Here is a 19,077-nt window from a genome sequence, read left to right on the forward strand (position 1 = left end):
CCGTAGTAGTGGCTTTTCTAAAGGAGGGGAAGGACCCCTCGTCTCTCGCAAGTTATCGACCCATCGCCCTGACAAGCTGACCGTGTAAGCTGCTGGAGATGATCAATAGGAGACTTATGTACTTCTTAGAGTACACTGGTCTTCTCGAGAGCTGCCAGGCTGGCTTAAGGGCGGGGAGATCCACCAAGGATCAACTGGTCGCGTTGGAATCATGTGTAAAAAATGCCTTCATTCATAACCACTTTTGCATAACAGTCATCTTCGATATGGAAAAGGCCTATGGCACGGCCTGGCGGTACGGCATCTTGAGTCCTCTCAAGTCATTTGGCGTTTCCGGCAACATGCTGAACACCCTCGCTAGCTACATGTCGGAAAGAACCTTTCGAGGAAGGATTGGCCGTGCACTTTCCAATGTATATGTGCATGAAAATGGCGTCCCTCAAGGCGGTGTGTTAAGCTGTACACTATTTATTGTTAAGATGAACTCACTCCGGAAGGCATTGCCACCAAACATTTCCTGTTCGATTATGTTGATGACGGTAAAATATTTTTTAAGTCGTGTAACTTCTCAATTTGTGAATGCCAAGTCCAGCTTGGGGTGAACAAACTTGCTGGCTGGGCGGACATAAACGGTTTTAAACTGAACCCTGTGAAGGAAAGTTTGACATCCACCTAAATGCAGCCATACGGCTACAAAGGAAAGCTATACAGCTCTCTCAGAAACTTCGCAGTCGAAGAATAATTCGTCCTGGTCCAGAATTCGAACCCGGGACCACTGCTTAACCTGATGGCTGCATTTAGGTGGATGTCAAACTTTCCTTCACAGAAACTTGCTCCACCTTGGGGATTTCCCCTAAATCTGGTCGATTAACACCTTTCCTACACTTCGAGTTGTTGATCAATTCGCTTTCGCGTTACTAACGACTAGCCACCTGGTTAGCTCAGCTGGTAGAGCGACTGCTCCGGTTAAGCAGTGGTCCCGGGTTCGAATCCTGGACCAGGACGAATTTTTCTTCAACTGCGAAGTTTCTGAGAAAGCTGTATAGCTTTCCTTTGTAGCCGTATGGCTGCATTTAGGTGGATGTCAAACTTTCCTTCACTTAAACTGAACCCTGGAAAAAGTACTTGTGTTCTCCCGGAAGCGCGGGATTCATTACTAATTTCTGTCAGAGGGGAATCGAAGTTTTTAGGCTTGATATTCGATAGTAAACTCACATTTATTCCTCACTTAAAACAGCTCAAACAGAAATGCCTAAAAAAAATGAACATTCTTAAAGCCCTCTCCCACCAATCATACGGTGCTGACAAAGAACTCCTTTAACGTCTGTATAATGCTATGATAGGATCCCGGCTGGACTATAACAGTGTTGTATTCCCCTGCCCTCACCCAACCCTCAGCAAAACTCAGGAAATAACACTCCGACAATTACAAGCAGGCACGTACGTTCACCCTGTTCGAATGAATTTATTGTTTCCCACACAGTAGTCCGCGCTATGCAAGTTTTGTCCACAGCTAGGTACCCTCCAGCATATAATTGTGGAATGCGCTCACAACCCAGCCCTACCACCCCTGTCCACCTGTTCCTTTCCTGAGCTGTGGGAGACACTGTTGACCAGCTGTCAACCGGAGGACCAGACTCTCCTGGTGACACGGGCCAAGACGGCGAGGGCAACGCATGGATTCCCGGACTAAGGTTCCGCTCTCACATTTGAGCTCATTAAAATGTTTTCTCTCTCTCTCTCTATGGGTCAGCGACTAAAGCATCCCTGAATATGCTGGATTCAGTGCTGTACCTCGGGCTTCGCCTTGCAAGGGGGGCTTTCCATACTAATTACAGTTGAAAGCCTCAATTTAGAATGTAACAAGTAGAGCCTAGAAGGTCAGCGAAACTACATAGACCTTCTTTATGCTTTTAAAATCTCAATGCCTAACCATCCTTTTACGTCAGTCCTTAATGATACATCCATAGTCCAGCTTCTTTTAAACAGTCTATCTATTTCTTCTCCCTTCTCATACACAGCTAGAGAGGAAGCATCAGAACTCTGTCTCCTTTTTAGATACCATGAAATCGACTAACTCTATATCCCCATGGCACCTTCGTCCTATATCATGTGACTTATCTTTTATACATATTGACAAAAAACGAGTGCCAAGAAGTGCGATCCTGCAACACTTATTGCCTCTCAGCACAAATACAAGTGTGCAGAATTTTATACTGATGCCTAAAAAACTACCTCACTGTGTCCTGTGCTGCGCACGGACCCAGCTTCAATATTACTAAAACCGTGATTGTGTATACTAGTAACTTCACGGCAGAGGCTTACGGTATACTTTTTGTCATGAACCATATCCTCCAAACTAAAATTCCACAGCCCATAATCAATACTGATTCCTTAAGTGTTTTGCGGATAGTGCAATCACAAATGTCTTCTAAAAACCATGTAGTCAATCTTCTAATCAACACCATTATGCCTTTATATGCGTTAGGCCTCGAAGTGACCGTGTGCTAGGAGCCAGGTCACTCTGGGATCGAAGGGAACGAGACCGCAGATCAAATGGCCGTTGCTGCTGCACTTAGTACAACAACAGTTGACGTAACAGCAGTACCCTACACAGACATGAAGGCACACATCAGAAAACAACTTTGCGAAACTTGGCAAACACACTGATGGGAACAGACAGACAACAAATTACACGTAATAAAACCGCCCTTGGGACCATACACCACTGACTCACGCAATGATACACAGAAGTCGCCTTGGCTAGATTACGGATAGGGCACACACATGCAACCCACTCGCATCAGCTCACGGGGTCTTCAAGACCTCTGTGTAGCAGGTGCGCAGAAGCCCTATCCGTAGTTCACATACTCTTTCAATGCAAGGCTATTTACACAACACGACAAAAGCACTTCCCACAACTATACACCCACCGCGTTTCCTGTACCTATTTTCATACCAGGCATAATCACAACCTGGCCTTCTACACCAGCCATCCTCGTTGTGTTTTATTGATTTTACTTTCGTTCTTGCTGAGCGATTTTAATGTTTTGATCTTCATCCCTCATACATAACTATGTTTTGGCGCTCTTTGCCCCAGTTGGCCTTGCGCCAATAACATCCAATCATCATCATCATCATCATACTTCCCAATATATGAGACGTACTGAGGTGGTTCTACCTGCCCGGCGGCGAGGGTAAAAAAACAGCCTTCTAGGGCCCTCTTTACTTCGGCTGGCTATGTCACGGCAAGTCAGGCGCGTTCATAGGGCGGATGCATTGAGAGCCATGCAGCCCTGCAGCAGCTTGGGTGCTGAAAGTAAAACCGAACGTCGTTATAACGAAGTAGTATCGGGGCAGTAATTCATTTCGTTATATCAGATATTCGTTGTAACAGTATGAGTAAAAATTGGTTCAAACCAATTGGTAACCTTTCTCCCGCAAAAATCCTTGATACAAAACGCATTATTTTAATCTTCAAACCTACTATGAACACGGTAACCCTTGTCTTTCTCCTGGTGGCATTTCCAGCTCCATGAACCAGAACATGAAACCGGGAATAACAACAGAACAAAGTTTATTTGACAAAACAGGCCTGCGTTCCTGTTTTTTCGAGGAAGGGTGTGATCATTGTCTGGTGGCTATTTACAGCACTGAGCAGGATGGAATTTTCCAGTGTCCTCGAACAAAGGGGGCTTTTTTACTTGTGCCGTTTCGGACGCCAGGAGTTTTCCCAAGTAGCTTCTCAGCCTGCTGGTAAAATATTTCTTCGTTATATCCGATAGTGCGCGCGGCTCTCCCAGTTTAACTTTCGCTATAAAAAAAATGTCATTGAAACGAGGCGTGACCCACCAGAGTTCGTATTCAGTTCGCTACAGCCTATAATTCGCTGTATTAGTGTTCGATAACGAGGTTCAACTGTAACGCAAATGTTCAAATGCGGCCGTCAGAAAGCTTGCATGCGACCGCTATCTCTTAGAGTTGTGGGCGGAGTGTGATAGCGTGCGCGGTGCGATGCGCAGTATCGCCTGTTCAAAGGGCACGACGGCTGTCAGGTGGCGAGTTATGTATGCACACAAGTGTGTGTGTGAGAGTAAGGCTCGTTGTGAAATGTGAAATGAGGAGTGAGTGAGAGCTTGCGTGACTTACGGCTTCCGCCGAAGGCCACGATGGCGTGTGACGTGCCCGACAGGTGGGCAGGGACGTGCTCCGAGGCCACCACTCCGAAGATGGCCATGGCGCCGTACAGGCAGGCACCCAGGGCGAACCCGACTACGCTGATGAAGAGCTGGACACAGCGAGGACGGCTCACGCTGTAGTTTATACCTTCGCCCGCAAAGTGACTTTTCTGCATCCACACCTTTTTACCAAAGCCATGTTGGTCACGGAATGGGCGTAGCTAGTCATCAAAGGCTTCAAATTAAAATCTAACAACTGATATTTCCTTTAGGTAGAAGGAACTATAGCCGGCCAATCTCGGTACAGGAAACTAACTTTTTTTATAAGTGGTATATTTCGTTAAAAGCGGGCATAATTTGCTCTTCATTTACTGCAGCTGAGGCAAAAAAAAAAGCCCTGAATAAAGTGACGCTGTTATAATGAGGTTTTAATGTATTTTAATTCAAACTTGCGGCCGCAAGTGTGAATATGTTGCTAAAAGCGAGGATGATTTGCTCCATTCTGCTGCAGCTGGTCCCAAGAAAAGGCAGAGTAAAAGGATTTTGCTACCCCTAAGGTTTACTGCATTAATTTACACTTTCGGAGGTGACCGCAAGTTTGACTTTAAATAGTACCGAAAAGGTGAGCTTGCTGAAAGTGGCATAAAAAACGTAATCATAATGGTTTTTAGACATACAACATTAGCACCTCGACAGCGGATGGTCTGTATTTTCAGTCAAAATAGAGCTTTCGGCTGTTATTCAGCCAAAACTACGTTTCGCTCCATGTGCCGCATTGTAGCGGGAATATGTATTAGGCCGTGTCGACGTGCAATTTTTCTATCCTCGCCGCAATCAAGAGTGTTGCTAACTGGATAGGGGCCATGAACAATTCCACGTAAACGTTATCATTCACTTATCCCAAATTGTAATGCGGTGCAAACCCTACGCGCCTTCCCTAGATGCTGTAAACTCGATGCAGCGTTTCGCTAGATATATGCAGGGTTTGAAGAACTGCCAGTCGGGCGTGTTGGAACATGCTCATAAAAATAAAAGCACTGTTGAACAAAGAAGAGTAAACAAGAACACAGGACGAAGTGCTTCCGTCCTACTTTCCTGCTTAATCTTCGTTTTAAAAGCGGAGCTTTTTAAGCATGATCTTGGTACGTTGGCATTAGCAAAACAAAAAAATTCACGCATCTCCACGAAGTGAATCATGACGAGTGGGCGGAGCACTAGGGATCGTTCTTACCGTAAATCACGCGTGAGTGTGCTTACTGCTGCTAAAACAATTTCCAGTCAAATAAATACAATTCAATACAGTTTAATCCAATCCAATCCAAACCATTTCAATCCAATTCCATCCAATCCAATCCAATGCTCCTCGCGCATGCGCAGCACGGCTCTCCAGGAGCACTCTTTATCTCTCTCTCTCTCTCTCTCTCTTATCTTTCGGGAACCTTTTTATTTTGTTCTTATTAACCTTTGTGAACCTTTTGTTCACAGATGTTTCGATTTACACGGTGCTGTGCGTCTCTCTCTCTCTCTCTCTCTCTCTCTCTCTCTCTCTCTCTCTCTCTCTCTCTCTCTCTCTCTCTCTCTCTCTCTCTCTTTAACCTTTTGTGAACCTTTTTTCTTCTTGCTAACCTTTTGTGAACTTTTGTTCACAGATGTCTTGATTTACACGGTTCTGTGCCGTGAGCACGGACGCCGGACAAGACTCGGCCTTAGAGTGCCTCGCCACTAAAACGGGGCCGCCTGTAAACGGTGCACCACCTCAGATAGCGCCATATAGCAGTGAAGCTGACTTTAGCGCCTGCTCGAGTGTGAGCACAAGGAGCATGTGCGTGTGTGCGCACCCTTTGCTATACCATTTTAAGGGTAATAGTCTTTTTTTGGGTTACTCCAACGCAAAAAAGTTGGCGCATCTTGCACTGGTGGTGCAAGGTTGAAGAAACAGAGGAGCTGGGGGTCGACATAGCTTCTTCCCACCGGGGATCCGCTGTCAGCGTGGGGGACCGACCGGAACGGCCTTGTGAAGTCCACCTAAACTTGGCCTCACCCCTCAGCACTATATCCTAGCATCGCAAGGGTATCGCAAAACCTAACAAAACTTACCAAAGCCTTGCAAAACCTAGCAAAACTTAGCAAAACCGAAAGAAGCTAGGTCGACCCTCATCTCCGCTGTTTCTCTAGCCTTCCACCACAGTGCAAGCTGCAACTTTTTTTTTTTCAGACAGCGCTTTCTGAGCCACGATTATGTACCCGCTACGCAGCCGCTGGGCGCAGTGGGAAGTTCGTACGTCATAAGATGTCGCACCTCTGACGACTTTGCCGTGATGCCGTAGCCGAAAACATGGAAGCCTGCCGTCGCTCCGGCCGCCAGGACGACCGAGATGGGCATCCTGGGATTCCCTCCGCTCTGGTGGCCCTGGATCGTGCATCAGTGCGTCTGCTGTTCAATGGACACCGAAACGTCGAGGGAGCATGTGTGGACGCGTAGGATAAGGCGTTGTCCATAGAGGTTAGTGAGTTAAAAGGATCATAAGGACAAAATGCACGTTTGGTTCATTCAAAAGATTGCCTCGTTAGAATCATGCTGACATCACTTTTAACACACACTTCGCTCAAATAAGCTGTATAATTAGAAAAAAAGGAAATGGTCATGCGACCCACTAGCTCATTTCCCGCAACAGAACCTAGGATGTCATACCAGCCAGCTCTGCGATTGGCGGAGACCGGCAAGCAAAAGCAAACGCAAATTAGGCAGAATCTATAAGCTTACCGAACGAGCTATTTGCGCTTAAATTTAGGGCACATTCTTTTTATATTAGTAAGAACGGTGGGACAAACAGTGGAAGTTACGAAAGCACACGTAAACATAGAAGTACCGATGCGTACTGCCGTTGGTGCTGCGCGCACTATGCTTGGTTTAGCGGCACAGCACTCCTGGGCTTTGGGGTTGTCTCAGACAACACTGGCGGATTGACGCAAGCGACGGTGTCTTACGTGACCATATTTGTCGAGCGAGCACCATGTTTCACGAAACGATTATTTTCTCCAACAATAAAAACAAGCCAGGTTTAAATACGGTCACAAACAAACCAAAGGCAGAAAACGGCTTGCCGCAGTATGGTGGCGCCATCTAGGTTCAGTAACGATAAACAAGTATCCGCTCCACACCAAGTCTAGCCGAAAGACCTGTTCTTGCGATGTCATTTCAAACGTCGTTCAAACACACGTTCTGGCGCGAGAAAACATTTTAGCTGAAATTGATTAATTTCGCAGCGAATAAAGCATCGTTTGCTTCCGGACAAGCGCTGCGGGCACAATAGCACACGAAATCTTTCGAATAAAACAAACTTGTATTTTGTCTGCTTGGCCCCTTTTAAACACTTTAAGCTCAATTTTCGACGCGTTGAACCGAAAGTTTATGCAGCACAACAGAAGTAGGAACTTTGCTAACCATGGGCCATCCAGTTCATACTGCGCGAAACCTTGAGTCATCATCTCGTTCGTCAGAAGGTCCAGAAGGTACCGTTATACGCGCACGAACGTCTTTGGGTCTATATCATTTTTATGACGGATGGAGCACTTTTTTTTTATTGTAGGGTTTAACGCACCGACGCAACGCAGGCGATGAGGCGCGCCGTAGTGGAGGGCTCCGGATTAATTTTGACCACCTGGGGATCTTTAACGTGCGCCGAAATCTCGCACACACGGGCGTTTTTGCTTTCCGCCTCCATCAGAAAAGCGGCCACCGCAGCCGGGAATCGAACCCGCGACCTCGTGCTCAGCAGCGCAACGCCTTAGCCACCGAGCCACCGCGGCGGGTCGGATGGTGCACTTCAGCGGGCGTATACGTGTTCCGTCACGTCCCTTGGCGAAACATGGCTACATTTGCACGCTGAAGCTGTCACACTGAAGGAGACAATCGGAAAGATAGTTATTCCGGTGTTAAAGTATTCGGAAGGTGGTATGAAGGTTCAGTACTCCACGGCCTTCTGAATTACTTTTTAGCATTCTTAATTTGCTTTTGTTTTTCAGTTTGTTCTCCAGGTCCTTTGTTCCCTTTTCGTTTTTAACACGAAAGTGTTTTATTCCCAGACACACAAAGATTTCACTGACGTCATATCCGTCACGGAAGTGACGCCAGTACAACGGAGCAAGCGGCCTGTAAAGGGTGCACCCCTGCACACATGGTCTGCTTGCGGGGAAGCGACCTTTAGTACTAAGGAGTAATTAGCTTTAGTAATAAGCTTTAGTGTCTGCCCTAAGCAGCGCTAGTATTAAACCAAGAGTGTAAAACATGGTTATATTAGTCCTTTTTGGTAAGATGACATGTCATCACCCCGCTTCAAAGGGGAAACCAATAGCAATCGTCATCATCATCATCATTAGTACGTTATACTTAAAGTTGCTCGTTTTCGGGTGTTATATTTTAACACAAAAGTGTTTTATGCCGGTATACACCAAGATTTCACTGACATCATATCCGTCACGGAAATGACGCCAGTACACTTTTGCTGAAGCGACCCGGCAGCAGGACGACGCTCGCCAAGCACACCCACATGACAGCCGCCGACCGGGAAATTATGCTCAGCTGCAGATTTCGCTGATTCCTATGACAGAGAAATCAACCACAGTTTTTTTTCGTAATCCACCCCCTTCCCCCCCCCCCCCCCCCCGCATACACACACATATTGGAATGGGATCCTGCGTGCGTCACTACCGCACGTCGTGTAAAACAAACGAAGAGCGCCTTATTCAAACGCCATCGAAAAAATTCAGAGAATTATCTACTAATGCGTAGCATTCTTATGCCGCCTGCCATGAGTGCAATTTTTTTCCAGCCAATTTTTTTGTTTCTTCTAAATCCTGTCCCACCAATTGTCTCCGTTAACCTTATTATAACGATTACATCTGGAAGTTTCGGGAAATCTGTGTTGTAGAAATACAGGGCGTTACACGGTTCGCCATATTCCGTAATTATTTTATATTTCTCTTATTTTTTTAGTCATTCAAAATTTCTTTCGACCAATTATGTCCATTTACGCTATTATAACGATTACGGGTGGAACTTTTGCTAAATCTTCATTATCGTGCAAATGGCATGCGGCATACGTTTTGCCATTTTCCGTAATTTTCAAGTATTTTCTTATTTCTTTAGTTTTTCAAAATTTCTTCCGACCAATAACCTCCATTTACGTTATTACGACGATTAAATTAGGAACGATTACAGGTTGAACTCTCGTAAAATGTACATTATTGGTGAAATGCCATGCGGTATCGTTTCGACATTTTCCGTAATTTTGTAATATTTTTTTTATTTTTTTTTTAGTTTTTCAAAATTTCGTTCGACCAATTATGTCCATATACGCTATTATAACGATTGCAGGCGGAACTTCCGCGACATCTGCGTTTTTGTGGAAATGCAGGGCGTTACACGGTCCTGGCTGGTGGGGTACTCGGCAAAGAATGCCACGCATTATTACTTGCAATGTATTCAGGGAGCGCGCGTGTGTTCGGGCAAAACAAATACGACAGCGTGAATCGTGACACTGGCAAGGTTCTCTGCACCCTTTCCCCCTTCCTGTCTTTGTTAATCGGTTATTTAGGGCGTGGTACGAGCAAGCTACGGTCGCGGATAACTGCAGAGGCTTTCCCGGCAGACACGCAGGAGCCACGCTGCCCTCTGGTGCGCACGCCTTCCCGCCGCCTCTGGTCGGAAAACCAACCTTGCTGATGTGCCACAGCAACAGCCAGTCCGTGACGTAGCCCGCCGCAATTCCGCCCAGGAATCCGCCGCACTCGATGCAGCTCATGAAGGCGTTGGCTGCGGACAGCGCGCGCGCGAGACCCGTCATCTAAGGGGTACTCCTCATCGTAGATCACGTTACGTTATGCACTGTGGGTGGAAACCAAGCGCTTTTAGCACTTGCTTCACAAAACGAAATCGTTATCACCATCACCGGGACACGCTGGCAGCTAAGGCAAGGAGCAGAAGGATGCGGGGGATCCCCACCCCGAAATCACCATCCCGAGAGATGCGGGGCATCCTCATCTCGCGCCTCCCAAAACACATCGTTGGGCAACTTTGAGCAGGTGCGCGATCCCGCCCCCTCTGAAGTACTGATGAGTAGAGCGCAACATTGTCGCTCTCGAGAAGCACGGATCTCCTCGTGTACGTATACGCCCCGGTCTCCTGCCGTCGTATGCTACATTATTATTTCCTTCGAAAGTAAAATTACCGCTAAATTTATTTCACTCCTGGTCCACAAATCTTGGCTAGACTTTTACTGGGCCAGAACATTTAAAGGGGGAAGAAAGTCGAGATGTGTACGGTCTTGAGCGTCCGCAGATATGCTGCTGAAGGGGGGCCTCATTAGGTACCTCAAAATTGAAAAACACTCCGGACCTCATCACTTTACAGCGTAAAGCAGCGTTTAATTCTGCGTTCTGCAGATGGAAAAAATAAGGGCGACAGTTGGATTTCCCTCGTCAAGACAGCGAGAGATAAAGTGACGTACTACCACTCCATTTACTAGCGTAAGCGATTACGATAGCTTTTGATCGATGTAATCCCTGATGGGAGGGGAGGAACGGTTCAGCTCCTTAATAGTAGGCACAGAGGTACATTTTTTCACAAGCACCTCGATTTTAGCGATAAAAATTAATGTCATGAGCCGAATGTCTCGCAACGTTGCAGTGCGCTTCGCTTGTTTCGTCACTAGTAAACAAAATGTGTCGAAGTAAACGTAAAAACAAAACAGACAGACAAACAAAGACAGGAGCCGATACCATTATATTTCGTACAGCTCAGTTGTGCGGTGGATAAGCCATACGTTTGATGGGGAAGTAAAGAAAAAAACGCCCCGTTACAGTTATTGGCGCCCCAGTTCCGAGTATTACACCCGGGCATCTTTCCTGCAAGGGCGGGGGTGGGGCGGAGGGGGTGGAGGGGGGGAGAAGGAACAATTGCAGTGACCCCACGTGCGTCTTTGGGGGAGGAGGAGGCATCTGTGTATGTTTCCGTGCCCCCGTAAATATTATTCGCGCTTTTATTCACACTGTCTCCGCTTCCACGCGGGTTTTTAGATGCAACGCATCTCTTTAACTCGCCTTGTCCCGCGTTGTTGTCGCAGCGTTGTCCGCATCCCTCCCCCATTCTCCTCGCCGCGGCAGCTGCGCGCTCCGCCGCTCTCACCGCAGCGCCATCTCTGCGTCAGCACGGTCAGCGCGCAGCTTGCGCTCGGTTAAAAATTTACACCATCTTCCCGAGAGGGGAACCATGGGGTAGATGCGACGCATCGGGGGTGAACAGGCTGCGTCAGGGCCGTACCCAGAGGGGGGGTTTGGGGGTTCAAACCCCTCCTGAAATCTTTTCCAGACAGCACGTAAACAATACTTACTGTTGCTTTCAGCAAAACTACCCCCTTCCCAAAAGTCATAACCCCTGCCGAAAAAACTTTCTGGGTACGGCCCTGGGCTGCGTAAATAGGATACAAACAACAGCAATCCACACGCTGACATCGCTAACATAACGGAAACGCAACGGCAACCCCCGATGCGTCGCATTTACCCCATGGTTCCCCTCGCGGGAAGATGGCGTAAATTTTTATTTCACGTAGAGGCATGTAATAATAGGGCAACTGTTGTTTCCTTCCCACAAGAACGTTTTTACTGGCGCCAAAAAATCGGCGGTACCGAGACTGCGTACCGGCAAACTGCGACTGCTTGAGGTCGTCGATGAGGTACAGCTGTCCCCAGTCCACAGCGCCGCTCCGCGCGAAGAACATGGTCAGGTAGCCGCCCGACAGGAGCCATATGAATGGGCTTCGCAGCAGGTTCACGCTGGCTGCTCCGCTCTCGTCCCCTGTAACGAAATGGAACATGCGGAATGCCACTGATTGACTTAAAGGGGCCAGGAAGACAAAATGCAATTTTGGTCAATTTGACAGAACTAGCCATTGATAAATCAATCAGCTCCATTTCAACCACGAGAGACGTTTTTTAAGCCGAAAATGCAAGAAATATTAAAAAACTTTCAAATTTCGCGCCACAGTGCTTAACCTGGGATAGCTGTCAGTGTGTTAACTGGTCGTTAGCATTCAATTGATACGACCAAAGGGAACTAGAAGCGCCACTACAGTCGCCCAGTCATGTTATTTTGGTGTTGCCGCCGACCAAGGTCAACACCACACAAGATTGTGTGACGTCACACAAACACAGACAATATTGTGTGACGTCATAAAGACGTCCCCGGTGGGTGGCTGGGGAATCGCCACTTCCTCGTTCGTTTTCTTTTCCTGTTGAAATACCGATAAAAGCTCCAATGAAAAGGGAATGAAAAATGCCCGTTGAGTTGCAATTTGACAATATACATTATTCGCAAGCGCACTTCCCGTGTTGTAGACTAAACAAATAGAAGACCAAACGAGAGAAAGAAAAAAAAACATGATTGCTTCCAACGTACGATTTACCATGCTTCTGAGTTAATTATGCTAATGAAACTTCGAAGGACTACAGTTTTATGCTGTAACAGGCGAACATGGGGCTGTCAGCTACATTGTGCCACTGGCAAAGCTGATGATGATAATGTAATAGCTTAGAAGCGGCGGCTTCACGTTATTTACATTAACACTGCAGCTGATAATTACTCATGATACCGGTTAACAACTCCCCACGGTTATGTAATCGTATGAGCCGTAAAGCGTGATATAATTTGTTTCGGGAAAGCTCCAACAAAACCTGAGTCGCAGCAATTTTTTGACACCGCACTCCTCCCGAAGAAGACCATGCGTTGAAAGGGAAAACTAACTCGGGAATGTTTACAGCTCCACTGAACTTATTATGACCAATAACCGAAACTCAGCGAATCTTATCGTCTTGGTGGTCAATTGCAGTGTAATTTTTTTTTTAAGATATCAACATTAGATTAGGAGCTACCCGCAATTCGCGAGTAAGTTGGTCTTGCCGCAAAGCGCGTTCGGTCCCGGATAGAATTTAAAAACGACCACGGAAGTTTCCCCTACGCATCCGGCTGTCCTCCTCGCGGCGCAAAAAGTGCCTTACTGCGAGTATTTTAAATGTGACATGAGTCGTTTCCATGATTTTTTGGTCTTAATCTGCTTATAAATTACTGCAGCGACGGCAAACAAACTCGACGAAAAAAAGCGGGCGATCACATACATTAGGCACCATCTTTTTTTTTTTTTTTTCAAAACGTGCGCACGCGCATTGGCATCTGCGTCCGTCTCTTCTTTTTTTAAAAGTGAAAGTTTATTCCATAAAAAGAATACAAACATATTATTATACAGACGAGGGTTCCATAGTCAACAGACTGTAGAACCCTCGATTATGAATACGCAAATAAATTTGTGAAAGCAGCAAATGGGCTTGACGTCTGATCATGATAGTAAAAAGACAAGTGAAGTTAATCTGTAACATACACGCACTCAACAGTAAGCCTACTTATATACAAGAAGTTATACAAACAATGTGAAGTAACCCAATGGAAATAACGGCACAACCAAACAAGAATACCAACTATAAATACGAACAAAACCAGGATCGTAATTAAACCAGAAGGAACTCTCCAAGTTTTTTTTAAAGCATTAAATAGATGACGATGATTTGACCGTAACAGGCAAATTAGTCCACAATGGGACAGCTGCGAAACAATGTGTTTTCTTACCGTAATAAGTGCGAACAGTTAGTTGGTAATAAGAAATTATTATTACTTGAAAATCTGGTGAAGCTTTTGCTTCGTAAACTAACAAGCTCAATCAAATCATAAGAATGGTAACAGTGCAATAATTTGTCAAAAATATTCCCAAGTTGTAGTTAAATACTGCATTAATTGATAGTATGTTATTCTGACGTAGCAGGCCTGAGGCAGAGGAACGACATGAACTAATCGTTGCAATGCGAATACACTGATTTTCAATATGTTGAACCGATGAAACGTGAGAAGAGTTATAGCAGATCGGAAAAACGGTTCCGGTACGGTACACGGTAGCCGCTACGGGACCGTACCGGGAAGGCTCGTTTTTAGAGTTATAGCAGACCGTAACTACCGGCCATGCTACCGTGACTGGGAGCGACTTGTCTTGTACCTCGTTTGGCAATTTTTCGTGAATCTGTGGCGCTTCCTGTGCTGAAATATTAGTTTTCAGTTCTCAAAAGCGCTAAAGACAGTATTAGGAAAAAAAAAAAAAAACATCCAACGCCCCTACGGAGATTCGAACTGCGACTGCGTGAACATGGAGCGGCATTTTAACTCTACGCCATTTCAATAGATGGCGCCAGTAGGTCAAGCTCAGCACATACGGCTGGCTGTTTCTAGTTTTTCGTTGTATTTGAGAGTCCCTCGCACTGATACCGCCTGTTCCTCACTCGCCGATTTGTAGACGGGCCCCATGTTGCTGTTAATACTAGCTAAGTAGCCATATCGCCTTTATTTAACCTAAAAGAAGCTATCGGACATGCGTCGTTCGACGACACAAGCCACGGCAGTTGGGCCGGGACCGTGTTTCGCTTGCTGCTTGAGCTGTCAGAATCGCGCGGATTTCACTTGTTGCAACCTCATTTTCTTAAACGATCTCATATTTACAATCCTTTCGACTAGGCGTGAGCCAATCGTACGTATCCTAAACTCTTCCAAAGCGGCCGCCCGCTTCCGAACGACGGACACGGTATGTCTCGGTACCGCGCGGCCGAGTCGCTCCGGTATACGGTAGGGTGCTGCGCATGCGCGGTGGCGTCCAGACGGTAGACGTTACCGTACCGGAACCGTTTTTCCGATCTGCTATAACTCTCTCGTTCTTAACTTGTACCCGTGTATACGACAACAAATACGACCAACGCATCCCGACGAGCTCAGCTTTCAAAAGAAAATAGTCGTTTCACCTTTTTCCGGAGACGAGGGGCTATGGTCACGATCTTGAGGTTTCGCACCGAGGCATATGCCAACATCAGGCGGTTTGTCGACGACGGTGAAGAGGGACAGGATTCCCATACATAGGCACATTACTCCTGAAACGTATTACCAATTGGGTACACTTCAGTGGCTTATGGCGTCTAAACACATGCAACAACTTCTAAACAGTAAGGAACGCAACCGGCGAGCTGTGCAACAGGACAGTTTAAACTCAGTTTCGTTATCTGCACCCGGACGTCGAAAGGTGCTAGTGCTGACGTTCCTGGAAATTTTGGTGCTTTTAGCCTGAGAACTCTAAATAGCTATTATCATAGCCATCTACCAGGTCGCTCACCGAGCGACTGAGGTATCTTTTGGCTACGTTCAAAGACGCATAAACTGTCTTCTTTCATGGATTCACATATAGCCTAAGTGTCTTCCGCACAGCAGAAATACCACCGAAGTCAGAAACTAGGCCAGACAATATTCCCGCTGTCTTCCTCAAATGTTTGTTTCCCTTAAAGAGGCCATCAAGACAAAATACAACTCAGCGACATTTCCGGACCAGGCATCCAGACCCGCGGCTGCGTGTGGGAGGGGGCCCGCCGCCTATGCGGGCATCACGCCTGCCTCGTCGACAGCGCTCAACCATCCTGCGCCTCCGCGTGGCGGGCGCATAAACGGCAGAGTGGAAACACCGACTCCAGTCCCTGCCGCACGTACTGTACGAGTGCCCCAAGTTTGCGGCAGGGCGGGCGGCCGTGCTACGAGGAGTGCGGCTGCTCCAGGAACTGCTCTGGCCCCCTACCTCTGTGTGTGCGTGCGCGTGTGCACGTGTGCGCGCTTGCGTGCGTGCGTGCGTGCGTGTTCGCGCTACCGTAATATCGGCCGGCATTAAAAGCATAGTCCTCAGTGTGTTCACGGCCCCGAAGCATTCAAGTGATACGGTCAAACGGAACTAGAGGCCTTACTAGAATTGCCCTGTCATTTTAGTCGGCTGCCGCGAGCCGCATTTTTGGGACATAGAGAAACCCCCGGAAAGTAGTTGGACAGTCACCACTGCTTGATATGTTTTCTTTAACATCTGGGTCATTTGGTTGAAGTTATCGATAACATTGGAATCGTAGTTATCGGGACAATGCATTCTCTAAAAAAACTCGCATTTTGTCTTAATGACCCCTTTAACGTCTACCGAATGTCCTCGACAACAGGATGTTCGACCCCTAAGCGCGACGCTAGTCGACTTCACCGCTGAACACAGTAGTTCTCCTTTCTTTTTTTTTTTTTTCGTTGAACACGGCTGAACACTTTTCTTTTTCGAAACCCAAAGTTTGTGCCGCAGAGCCAGCCCTGCAGATTATGCATTTGTACACAAGTTTTTTCGATATCTGCGGTGCACTATAGCACATGCAGTCAACGGCTCCTTGAGGACTCAGGCTATCGCTTCTCTAAATTGGTTCAACGCCGAGCCCACTTTTATGCCCTCACCATGAATGGCCCCAGTCACTTTTGGCTATACGAATGAGCGAACTTCCGAACGGCTAGCCATGCGTCTCCTTGCGTTCCGTTGTATACGTCACAGTATGGTGACAACCCTAGAAGCGGCACTCATCGTGATTACCTGTGGCAACGACGCTCACCCTCCAGCCGTAGGTGAGCATGAGGAAGGAGGACAGGAAGGGGGCGATGCTGAGGGAGATGTTCGACGAAGCGGATAGCACCCCGTAAAGCGTCCCGAACTGCGCTGGCATGAACCACTACAAGGGAGAGGGAGAGAGAGGGAGAGAGGGAGAGAGAGAGAAACGTTTACTATGAGAAAAAAATTAGAGCCCTTCCACTCAATGTGAAAGCTGTCGTAAGTGCAGAGCAGTGATTCGCTACAATGGGCTGTAGCGCCGTTAACCGCTCACTGCTGCCACTCAACGCAATTCAAATCTCCCGCCTTCGCAGTGCTCGCGCGTCCCCCCGCCTGAAACTGCGCCAGCGGGAGTCCTGTTCTTTTCGTACTTGCTTTTCCTCCCGCATGTGCCGCCGTTGTACTGCACCTTTTTTTTCGTTTGCTATTGTAAAAACAAACCCAACGAACGTTCCGACCTAAATGAATGCGGACGCTGCCGGTTAATTACGTAATTTTTGCTTCAAATGTACCTACAGTTTTCTTTCCGCTAAACAACGGGGGGATGTATGACAAGCGCCAGCGGTTCACGAGTTTCGAGCGCTTATGACGATATAAACCACTTGGCTTTCGAAGACCCTGGGTTACACCGCGACGACAGAACGCCGTGTGGTTCTGCTTGGGTCCAGCGAGCGAGCTACAACGACAAGGCGAGCCCTTTTAAGTGCTCTGCAGTTAAAAAAAGGAGGTATCTCGGTATTCCTAGGGGTGGTGCCCTCCTTCCAGAGCCCAAGTCTCTTCTGCTCCTCTTCGAGCTCGAAGAATCAAGTCCTTTTGAATCCCAAAGTCGCAGCTAGCTGGCCAGAGCTGCCTCCCATAGTGATACCGTGTTTGTGGTCCGGGGTTCCTGAAAGACGACGCAACGCGATGTAGCGCCTCTTCTTTTCATTTTCAGTTGCTACAGCATCCTGTACATGCAAAGCGGGCTATGGGAGAGTCATGGTGCTGATTCTTTATTTACATTAAACAATTAATACAAAACTGTGCTTAAAGCTATTCCTTCTGCCAGAGGCCTCGTTTTCAAAAGCTCTTTATTTCCATTTTATTGGATTCCTTTTACACATATGCGTATGAAAAAATATACATGCTTTCTAAATACACCTATAATTGATACGAGAAAGCGGAAATAACAGCGAGTCTTTTATGAAGCCCTTTTTAAAGCGAAACCTTTCTGAGTGGGACCAATGGCGTCCTGTCAAAATACTAATGTAGTTCCCCATAGACCGGCTGGTCGATCGAAAAGCCCTCACGAAAATAAAAACAGGCCCTAGGGTCCTCATATTTCGATATAAGACGGCTTAAAGTGCTTTTGAAAAGGACGTCTTCTCCAGCAGTGCACTGGGGTTTAGAGGTGAAGCCGACGTTTAAATATCAGTGTAAGCTTGGTTTTTGTAAGCTGGCTTTTCCACATTGCCTGTTCTGCAGTGAAGCGTGGCCACCTATTGAGGGAGTATGGTTACAAAAAAACTGCTCCAACTCTCGTGCTATCAAAAGTATCCCGAAACAAGTTATATGCAAATTACCCGCTAAGACGACGCTACATGCGTGAAACGTGGCTTTCACTGTGTTAAAACGGTTAGTACAAAATCACGAAAGAGGAACGGTTCTTGGTGCCTTAAGTGATTTGTTGCGCGCTTGCGGTGTTGCTTTATTTTTGCATTTCTCTGTATTTCACTGCAACATATTTCTTCTTTTGGGAAAGCGCTCATTTTGGGGGGAGGGGGGGGGCTGTGTTTTGTCTGCGTTTTTTCCGCGTTATCGTGTTTTTCTTTTGTGAAATTGTGACTTCCTGTAGGTGTTCTTTTTTTCCTTTGCTTGCTTGATTTTGGTGAACAGACGAAAGGAAGACTGCTAGCAATTTTTACCTGTACAATCGATTTTTTTAGCACAGGCTGCTATGTGTCCGAATATATTGACTGGATGTAATTGTTAAAGGGGCGCAGTCCTTGTCAAGCCTTTGTGGCTTTTTGTTTGTGTTCCCTTTAGTGTCATCTCGACACTGGAAATAAAAATGATTTGATTTGATTTGATTTAGATAAGGCTACACACGCATCATTCATGAAGGAGGACTACAATAGTACGCATTTATCTCATAAACGGCGTATCGGTATATATACATTGAGATATTTCGTAGATGCGTTCACTTAGTGCGCGAAAAATAGTCGCTTTTTCGCTTCTCTCAACTTTCTTCAGGAAAGGATGGCAGATTTTTTTTTCATTCACCCACAATATTTTTAATTAAGCTAAGAGATGGTAATCTGTAACTCTTGTTCAGCAAGTGCAGGGGCAAGCACATAGTAGCGTTGCTTCTGCATATCGGCGCA

General features: G+C 46.7%; 1 protein-coding gene across 1 annotated transcript in view; it reads right to left on the minus strand.

Moving 5' to 3' along the window:
* The window catches only part of LOC144163164 (glucose-6-phosphate exchanger SLC37A4-like), a 30,590-nt gene that overhangs the window by 4,791 nt on the left and 6,722 nt on the right, over window positions 1-19,077 (minus strand). The window contains exons 3-8 of the mRNA XM_077693985.1: window positions 16,700-16,835; window positions 15,069-15,194; window positions 11,878-12,033; window positions 9,896-9,993; window positions 6,478-6,588; window positions 4,150-4,288 (exon numbers count right to left, since the gene is read on the minus strand). Of these exons, the coding sequence (XP_077550111.1) occupies window positions 4,150-4,288; window positions 6,478-6,588; window positions 9,896-9,993; window positions 11,878-12,033; window positions 15,069-15,194; window positions 16,700-16,835 (766 nt within the window). The remainder of the gene's footprint in view (window positions 1-4,149; window positions 4,289-6,477; window positions 6,589-9,895; window positions 9,994-11,877; window positions 12,034-15,068; window positions 15,195-16,699; window positions 16,836-19,077) is intronic.

The sequence above is a fragment of the Haemaphysalis longicornis genome, unplaced genomic scaffold (assembly GCF_048455015.1).
Source record: "Haemaphysalis longicornis isolate Haplotype H1 unplaced genomic scaffold, Haemaphysalis longicornis Haplotype H1 scaffold_12, whole genome shotgun sequence".
Taxonomy (NCBI): Eukaryota; Metazoa; Arthropoda; class Arachnida; order Ixodida; family Ixodidae; genus Haemaphysalis; species Haemaphysalis longicornis.